Source organism: Juglans regia, chromosome 14 (assembly GCF_001411555.2).
Source record: "Juglans regia cultivar Chandler chromosome 14, Walnut 2.0, whole genome shotgun sequence".
In the NCBI taxonomy this organism is placed as follows: Eukaryota; Viridiplantae; Streptophyta; class Magnoliopsida; order Fagales; family Juglandaceae; genus Juglans; species Juglans regia.
The window spans coordinates 20261494-20271485 of NC_049914.1; the positions used below are offsets into that span (position 1 = coordinate 20261494).

A 9992-nucleotide genomic window follows, 5' to 3' on the forward strand; every position below is an offset into this window, starting at 1 on the left:
ACCTATTTACACTTTGGACTTATAATCTTTTTCAACTTAATATTTTTTTACACTTGAGATTTATAACTTTTTTCAATCATTCATAAATATATTTAAACTCATCTTAACATTTATAAATACATCTAAATGAATTTTAGGTGGGCTCCATGGAGTTCGTGAAACTTATTACGCTAGCTCAACTGAATACTATTTATAGAGTTTAATTTAGCTCAACATTCAAACGCAGCTTTAAATAGAGGGTGATCCTATGCTTGCTACTATCTTGTGTAAGCTTATTTGACCTATGATTGTTCATCTTTAGATGTGTTTGTAGTAGTAGCATAAAAAAGATTCATTTGGGTTCATTTGCTACATAAACCATGTACCAAAAGCTTGCTTGCTACGTTTGGAATCACACATACCAAAAATCAAGTGGATACATATCATGGAGATTTTTTAAGTTTGAAGAGAGTTATCAATTTGTTTGAACAAAAATAATGCTTTTGCCAACCATGTCGACTTATGCCTTCAATTGCCAAAATCTCGTCTATATATTCGTACTTTCTAGTATTGCTGTCCTAGAAGATGATGGACCCATGATCCGGCCCCTCTCTCAATATTTTACCTGACATGCAAAAAAATGAAACATATACACATAGGTCACGTTTGAATTAAGAGATGAGATGAGTTGAGATGATTTGTAAATAATAGTGACAATTCATCTTTTAATCCAAACCGACTCTTAGTCTTAGATTTCAAGCGATTGTATAATTGGCATTAATAATAGAAAATGTACAAAGAGCATATATAGCTCACCAAGTTCGAAACGGAGCTGCCTCATAACCGTTTGGTTTGACAAGGAAAGAACTCGACAACCTTGGAAACAATGATGGGCATGCAATGTTAGTGCTTAAGCCTTTTTAAGCAGCCCGGCCTAATCTCCAAAATATCGAGGGAAAGCGCACCATTATGGGAGGTAACTGGTGACCCCAAACTGCCTTAGACTCATACCCAACGAATTGTTCCCACAATGGGCTTAAGGTTAAAATAGAAAAAGAAGCAGAGAGGTCTAATTATTTGTTTCAAGTATTAAAGCAAACATAAGGTCGGCTTGCCATAAACTCTATAGTCAAGGCAGAGTAGAGGTGGGGTTTGCCACCGGAACTAGTAAACTCCTCATGAGGGTGGAGTAGGAGGGATCTTCCATATATCTAAGGGTTCCCCCATTCAGTCCCAATACATTGGAGCTAATTACATGACCATACTCAGTCATCAAATGGACCTTTCGGAAAGAGTTTCTTACACTTTAACAGGATAAAATCGAGGTTAGCATACCTTTTTAATTATTGAGTTGATCATCCTACTATTAAAATATAACTAATGACTTATTGTGACAACTTACAAGAAAATAAGCATAGAGTAAATCATGTTAGCGCCCTAATTTTTTTTTCCAAAGTCCTACATGCAAGCCGATACGGAGGACACACCACCTCCACGCCGGTATGGACAACACACCAACTTGCAAATATAATTTTTCTTTTTTCATCCTTGCAGCTTTTCAGAATTTGTATTTAAGAAAATTTCTTTCAAGAAAATGGAGTATATAAAGCAATCCAATTTGGATTGAATGAAGCATCATCTGTCTCCTCCAGAACTTCATGAAGATTGAGCAGATATTCCTCCTCCATCTCCATCAGTTTCTCTGGTCAGCATGTTTCTCTTTGTCGGCACTAGAGAGAAATCTGCACTTGTCTGCCTAAAGGTGATTATTTAATCTTCCCACTTCAGCAGATTTTCTCTCACTCACTCTCTCTCTTGTGCTCTCATGTTCATCTGCAATTTTGCATCAGATTCAGAGCATGGTTTGGCTGCAAGAGGAGAACGGGTGTGCTGCTGATCAGAAATTAATAAATTATAACTAATGAACCCTGCCTGAAAAAATTTAAGCATGAGAAAACCTTCAATATTAGGCTCAACTTTCTTCTCTAAACAAAACATCAACAAACCTGAAATAGATGGAAGTTAAGAAAAAATATCAGAATACATGTACAAACCCTGATTTACTCCTTGTAATAATCAAACGATGCAAGAAAAGAATATTTGTTTAATGACGAGGAACTCCAGAGACCGTGCATATGCAACATGTCTTTTACCTGAATGAATGCCAGATCCGTGTAATATGCTCCACCATCACACGGATCAAGTAAATCATCGGTTTTCCAGTGATGGGACATGACCCCTAGGACTTGTTTGCACCAAAGGGTTCCAACCTTAGACTTGAGGGAAGCATACCCCCAAGACCAAGGCCCTTACCTCTTGAGCCAAACACCTAAGGGTTGATACAAGAAAAGAAATATAAAGAAACCTTTCAAGAACACGAAAAATAAAATAAAATAAACTGAAACATAATTGTGACAAATAAGTGTTTTCCAAAAAATCAAATCTAGGGGATATTTTGGCCAAACTTCAGGAATTCTGGGTCCTCGTTGAGATGTGAAAACAGTATTCTGAAAAGGAATAGAAAGAGGGTTGATGTTCTAGAAATACTTAAATGTATACCAGGTGAGTTGTACCATCTTATGCTTCCCTCCTCTAAGTTACTCCATCATAATCTATGCAACTGTAACCTTAAAATGCTGATACAATCAAATATGACATAATTACAAATATTACATATAAATATAGACCTATACATTTTCATGGATAAATATATGTATATATATAAATAAATTGTCATGGATAAATAAGTGAATGAACTTCACCAGTTCTATAACCAGCACTTCCCAAAGATAAGAAGAATATGCAACACAAGGAAGACATGGAAACTGGTTGCGGTAAACCAAACTGAGAGCTTTGCATGCGCAACAGGCTTGTATTACGAGACGACCCTTTCAGAACAGAGCAATGCCAGATCCATATTTTTATTAGCACTTCAAATGTGCATAAAACTACAACAAGAGATTATCAGTTTGTCAGCCTGAATCAAAATCCCAATGCCTAATGGTGGATGCCAATTCAGCACTCTGAAAAAGTCTACCAACTCCTACAATTCGAGTTTAGCGAAGCAAAACAATTGAATTTAAACATTGTTATGCTCGAATGTCAAATTGTTCCTATTTACTATTAGACGAATCTGCAGGAAACCTGATAACCAATCGTACAACATGAATGATAACTCAAAGCTTCAAGAATTGCCTACTCGACAAAGTAATGAATCATGGAATCATCTTCCACTATCAGATGCCAGACAACAGTTAATTTTGTAAAGTAGAACTAATTTAGCGGTTACCAGTTTTTGGCTTAACAATCAGTAGGACCCTTTTATTTCAAATTAAATGTTCCATCGAAACAATCAATTTGTTACCATTGTAATAAATCTTTTTTGATTTCTCAATAAATTATGAGTTGTATCAAGTTCCAATTGATACAACAACTTTGAGATCAGCCACCTGATTGGCAAGCCAAATCTTTTACTTAAGTACTCCCACGTATCAGTTAAGGATACTTCCCTTATTTTTTATTTTTTTTTATTGGCACCTGGTGTCCAAGAACAAAGTCCTGATCAATCCCGGAGTTAAGGATACTTCCTTTTCTATACGCAACATGAGTACATACAGGACGGGTTCAGGAAAAGAAGTCACTATTTATGACTAATAAATTTCTATACCTTCAGATCACCAGTAATCTCCACAAGAGCAAAACCCATACTTGAAATGATGAAATCGGTATGCATCGCGCACTATAAGCTCCCTTGAGGTAACAAGAGAAATCAGCTTTATTACCAAGTGGCAATCATTGCACACTCGAAGATTCTTCATTACATGGATAGGCATCCAAGCAGGCAAGCTAATCAAACCAAAAGCCACAGCAAGCTTTTCACTGTGATTACCCTGAGAACGAAGAGAAGTAATTGCATTAGTGTAACTTCCAATATCTTCTATCTTCTTCATGATCACCTCCAACATTCTGTAAATGTCCTTGATTTGTGGGTGATTAGTGTCATCAACAGTGAACACGTGTACCCTATTTTCAACCTCTATCCAGCTACAACCAGGATTCTTTCGGATTCCTTTCTCTCTCATCAGTTTTCTCACATCTGCAAGTCTGTCTAATTTTCCACAATCTGTATATGTGTTTGCTAGAAGGATGTAACTTCCAGAATCGTCCGCATTTAACTCAAGTAAGTTCTTCACTGCATATTCTGCCAATTTTGAGTCTCGATGTGTACGACAGGCACCGAGCAAAGCCCCCCAAATAGCAACATTGGGCTTAAAAGGCATTCCATTAATCAAATTCTTGGCCTCCTCCAGTAGTCCAGCCCGACCAAGCAGATCCACCATACAAGCAAAATGCTCAGATGTTGGAGAGATGCCAAAATCTTCAGTCATGGAATAAAAGTAATGCTTTCCTTCTATTACAAGCCCTGAATGGCTACAACCTGATAGAACAGATACGTAGCTTATATGATCAGGTGAGCATTTCATTTTCAACATATTCTCAAAAATCTCTATCACTTTCCTACCTTGACCGTTTTGTGCATATCCTGCCATTATAGCATTCCAAGAAATCAAATTTTTCCCGTGTATGAAATCAAAAATTTTGTGTGCTTCTTCAATTCGTCCACATCTTGAATACATGGTAACAACACTATTTGCAACTGAAACATTAGAACCAAAGCCTGATTTTTTGGCTTGAGTTACAATTTGGATCCCAAGTTTTAGTGTTGCTAAATCAGCACAGGCGCTAATTGAAGTTGCAAAAGTGATCCAATCAGGCTTAACACCTTGCCTTCTCATCACAGTATACAATTTGAGACCTTCTTCCCAAAAGCCATGTTGAGTATATGTGCCTAACATTGTATTCCATGTAATGACATTCCGCTCCGGCATTTTGTCAAAATAATTTCGAGCTTTTTCAATATTTCCCATCTGAGAGAATACTGTGATCATCGCTGTCCATGATATTATGTCTTTAACTGGCATCAATTCAAATACACGGTTTGCTTTCTGAGCATTTCCACACTTAGCATACATCGTAACAACAGCATTCCCTACAGCAACGGAGGAATCCATTCCACTCTTGATTGTACATCCATGTAGCTGTTCCCCAATTGAAGCATCCTTCTGAGCTGAACAAACGCCAAGAATTGTTGCAAAAGTAAACTCATCCAATGCAACAGAAGCCTCTCTCATTTGATTAAAGAGTAGCAAAGCTTCTTCTTCAAGCCCAAACAGTGCAAATCCACTGATTAAAGAAGTCCAAGAAACTGCATTCTGTTCCATTAAGCCATCAAATACCCGCTTTGCAAACTCCAAGCATCCACATTTTGCATACATATCAACCAAACCACTACCTACAAAAGAATCGAGAGTCGGTTCCATGCGGATAACCCGAGCATGCAAATGGCTCCCCCATTCCAGATCATAGATACTTGTGCACGCACTAAGTACGCTAGCATACGTCATGGAATTTGGTCTAATACCTTGATTCCACATCTCAACAAACATACTAAGGCTCTGAACCCCAGAGCCATGTTGAGAGAAGATCGAAATCATAGTGTTCCAAGACACATAGTCACGTTCAGGCATCTGGTCAAACAAACCAAGAGCACTTCCAACCCCGTACAGTTTAGAGTAACCGTAGATCATACTGTTCCAACAAAACAAGCTCGGGTTCGGGATCCTTAAAAACACTCTCTCAGCATAGTTCACTTTTCCAGACTTGATATACATATCCATTATTGAATTCTGAATAGCCATATATACATCGCTTCCAAAATCAAACTTCTCCACAAGACCGTGCAATTGAAGAGCCAACTTTGTGTAGCCAAGATTACCGCAAGCCTTCATTGCACAAGTAGAGGAAAATGGGTCATCAGCATAGTTTCCATTTCGTACCATCAAAGAAAACATATTTACAGTATTCTCCGGTTGTTTATTATGGAAATAGCCCGACATCATCGCAGTCCAAGAAACAGAGTCTCTTTCAGGCATTTCCCCGAACAGCTTCTCCGCTTCACTCATCCGACCCGACTCCACCAGACCAGTAATCATCGTATTCCAACTAAAAACATTATGATTCTCGATACCATTAAAAACCCGACAAGCGTCGTTGATCAAATTGCAATTGGAGTACAGGTGCAAGAGATGGTTCTGGAGGAAAATGGAGGAGTCTAGACCAGTGGAGATGAGCTGAGCATGAAGCTTTTGGGCAATGGGTGTGGACTTAAGGTACGTACAGGCTTTCATGGCCTCATAGAATTTCTGGGATAGTTCCATGTAAGATAGTTGAGCTGACGGATCGTGATAGAGAACGAGTTTTGCAGAGAGGTTTTGATGTTGGGACGAGACATGGCGTACGAGTTGCCGCGAGAGTTGCGGGAGATACTGTTGTAGACTGAGGATCATTTGGGAGTGAGGAACTGGCTCTGAGATCTCATTTGATTGTTAAGCTTCACTGCTTTCGGATGGTTAGTCTAGATCATCTTGTAGCTGCCGTAGAGAATTTTTTTTTTTTTTTTTTTGTCCTGAGGAAACTGAAGAACAATTGGAATCACCTTCCTGGAATGGATAATGAAGTTAGGATTGTGAATCCAGCATCCATCATAAATCTCAATAAAAAGAGAAGAATGAAAAGAAAAAAGAACATTTCGACAGCCTCACTCACAGAGCCGGGTCTGATCTTATTCGATATCCGGCACAAAATATTACCATCAATCAAACACATTCTCAGAAATTGAATGGTTAAAGATGACTTTGATGGGTTCCTGCAGGCAATGACAAATGAATCAAAATGTATGCTTTTTCAGTCCCCAAAAACCTCATTAAAATTGCCATCCAGCCAACAATCTGACAAATGAACCAATGTGCTACCTCTTTATCATCACTGTCCACAAATGGAAAGTCAATGCATTTTTAAAATTTGAAGAAAGGAAGATCTAGCTTCGTCAAAATGTAAAAAATTTGAATTCTGACTTACAGTGATTTTAAGTACATTTTTAAATTTCAAGATTTACTGTTTATTATAAAAAATAATATTTTATTATAAAAACTAAAATCAACTTCTTTCCTACATAAACGGTATATATTAATATAATAGTTTATTTTTTAAATAATAATCCAATTAAATTCGTATAGAGTTAATACTATAGAGTTATAGCTACAATAATTTTATTTGCTATAACAATATAATATAATATTATTAACTAAAAAATCCGACGCTCCCATCTAATTCTAGGCTAACAAAAAAGTTATCGATGCTATCTAGGATGTCTTCTCTTTAATCTTTGATTATTAATCGTTTGGTTTTGGATAATATAATTGTAAAATATGAAAAACAAATAAAAAAATTATTATTAAAATAATAATATTATACTATTATTTTGACGAATCTAATAATTAAGGAAGTTTTGAAATTATAAAAAATATATACTTTTATTAAATTTTAAAGTTGACTATGAAGAAATCAATGCCAATACTCAAAAGTCAGATTCCAGTCTACACATTCTCACTAAAATAAGACTACGGCTTAAATATTTGAAAAAGAAGCAGACAAAGACTATAAAAAAGATAAAAAAGCAATCAATAAGGTGGTTCTTTGAAGGCAAAAATTTCCCAACTTCCCAACTTTGAAGGTAAAAGTATCACAAAATTTAATAGCACTGCAAGATTATAGAGACTGGGGTGGTTTTCTTCCTGTCCCTGAATAAAGATTTCATATATTGAAAACTTGACAATAATTAGTGAAATATTCTAAGGTAAAAACGTGGACTGAATTGGACCACAGACTAAGGTAGCTAAATTTTACCTAGGATGCTTGCTCTCTCGGATTCACTTAAGGCATGCTAAAAAATGGATTTCCTAAAGAGACTTTGGACACAAAATTCTAACCCTTTTGTTATTGAAGTTGTTCGTTTTGGAGAAACAAAGCTGTGCGATTTGTGCTAAGAATTGCAGTTCACATTGCCTGTCATTTTCTTATGTTTTCTTCTTGAGTCATTTTATCAAGTGTTCCTTTCTGTTGAGGTTGTTATGCAGCAAGGTGCTGACTCAATTGTAAAAAGGGGTGAGGTGAGAAGGGGAAAAAATTTTGAAATTCTGATTATCCTTCATGTTTTCTGGAGGACTGGGTACCTCGAATACCCTCTATACATTCACAAGCATATGAATCTTATGAGTCTATTGATAACATTCACCATTCGATCAACAACATTCCTAATATGGAAATAGTGATATGGAAAGGAGCATGACAGATATGGATGCCGAGAGTGTAGCAAAGAGATTGCAGGCTAATTTATCTCCATCTCATTGACAGTCATAGGACTGATTATAGTGCAGATTTTACTCCTTGTAATTTGCTAAGTCTTACCTTGTATAGAATACACAGTTGTCCATTACCATGTATAGCTATAGCTTATACAGCTTCTGTATACAGTCTTTTAATATAAATACAATACTACTCCCACAGTTAAAGGTGTGGTGAGATTTCTCAGTCATGACTTGCATTGTTTTTCTTCTTGGTATCAGAGAAATCATACTGTGAGGAGGGCTATTTTTTTTCTCCGCAAACATGTCCCCAGTATCATTGAACGTTGGCAATTTTGTCACCTTCAGACTCAAGTCTGAAAATTATCCTCTCTGGCATGTGCAAGTCCTTGCTCTAGCAGAGTCAAGAACTGGTGGCCTATCTTACAGGAGAAGTCACTATCCCTGAAGCTATACTTCCACCTCCAGAGGGTTCAAACCATCAAGCTGTTCCTAATCCAAAATTTGTGAAATGGAAAACTGCTGATCGACTACCTAGAGGCTGGATCATTGGTACCTTATCTAAAGAGGCTCTTGGGATTGTCATTAGGCTCGACACCTCGGCACAGGTATGGAGGGCTCTCAAAGAAGCCTATGCTCAATCTTCTCAGAAGCAACAGTTTCAACTTACACAGCAACTCAATCACATGAAGAAAGACTCTGATATGCCCCTGAATGACTACCTACGTAAATTCAAAGGTGTGTGATAGTCTATCTGCTATTGGCTTTCTTGTTGATGACAAAACCAAAGTATTCTCTCTGTTAAATGGCTTGGGAGCAAAGTATGAACCTTTTACCACCTCTATGCCCAAACCTCCTATGCCAAGTTATGCAGAAGCAGTGCCTTTATTGCAAAGCTATGAAACAGGAATGAGCTTGCACTCTCCTGACTCAGCAGCCTACATTGCCTTTTATGGTTAGAAACATAACTCAAAGTTCAACAACAAGGGATCTCGGCAATCAGGTAGTTTCTCATCAAAAGGTAAAGGTTTTTCCCCTGCTAATCAAGCAACTGTGAAGCCAAATAATCAAGGTTCTCCGAATGTGTCAACCAATTCTACCCGTGAGCCTAATCGTGAACTTCTTTGTCAAATCTGTGACAAATGAGGCCACACTGCAATTCGTTGTTGGCACAGGTTTAAATACTCAATTCAGCCTGACAACTTGCCAAAAGTATTTGTAGCTCTCAACATTGACTCAGAAACCAACAATGATGAATTGATTTCCGATACAGGAGCTTTTGCTCACATGACTTCTCATTAAGGTATTTTACCCAACTTAAAACCTTATGTTGGTTCAGATCATGGGTTAATTTGAAATTGAGATTTTCTAAGAATTACACACATTGGTGATGCTACCATTGGGTTAGGACCTTCTAAGATCACTTTAAATAATGTTCTTTTGGTTCCTTATTTAGAGCAAAACTTGTTATCTATTGGACAATTGACTACTGATTATCCTGTAAACTGTGAGTTTTCTAATGAGCATTTTGTGATCAAGGATCGAGTGACACAAAGAGTTCTAATGAAGGGACTCAAGCAGGATAATCTCTACACCATTCGGGCTTCACCAGCTGCTTTCTTTTCAACAAGGTTTTGAGCAGTAACAAGGGACCTATGGCATCAAAGGCTCAGGCATCCTCAAGCAGCTATTGTTGCCAATCACCAAAGTAATGGTTTTATTAAAGTATTGTCCAATAAGTTAGAGAAT

The 9992-nt window shown here is 37.2% G+C and overlaps 1 protein-coding gene across 6 annotated transcripts; it reads right to left on the minus strand.

Annotated features, from left to right (window-relative positions):
- Window positions 1-1229: 1229 nt before the first annotated feature.
- LOC109011578 (pentatricopeptide repeat-containing protein At2g13600-like) lies at window positions 1230-6807 on the minus strand. 6 transcript variants are annotated; one of them, XM_035685242.1, is made up of 6 exons: window positions 6646-6807; window positions 2742-6539; window positions 2539-2615; window positions 2133-2308; window positions 1938-1985; window positions 1230-1847 (listed from the first exon to the last, which is right to left on the minus strand). In XM_035685242.1, the coding sequence occupies exon 2, from the start codon at window positions 6384-6386 to the stop codon at window positions 3654-3656; it is 2733 nt and encodes a 910-aa protein (XP_035541135.1). In that variant the 5' UTR covers window positions 6387-6539; window positions 6646-6807; the 3' UTR covers window positions 1230-1847; window positions 1938-1985; window positions 2133-2308; window positions 2539-2615; window positions 2742-3653. The 6 variants fall into 6 exon arrangements, with proteins under 6 accessions (XP_035541135.1, XP_035541134.1, XP_035541138.1 ...); XM_035685241.1 differs by having other exon boundaries at window positions 2742-6807; XM_035685243.1 differs by having other exon boundaries at window positions 1235-1847; window positions 3647-6807.
- Window positions 6808-9992: the final 3185 nt, after the last annotated feature.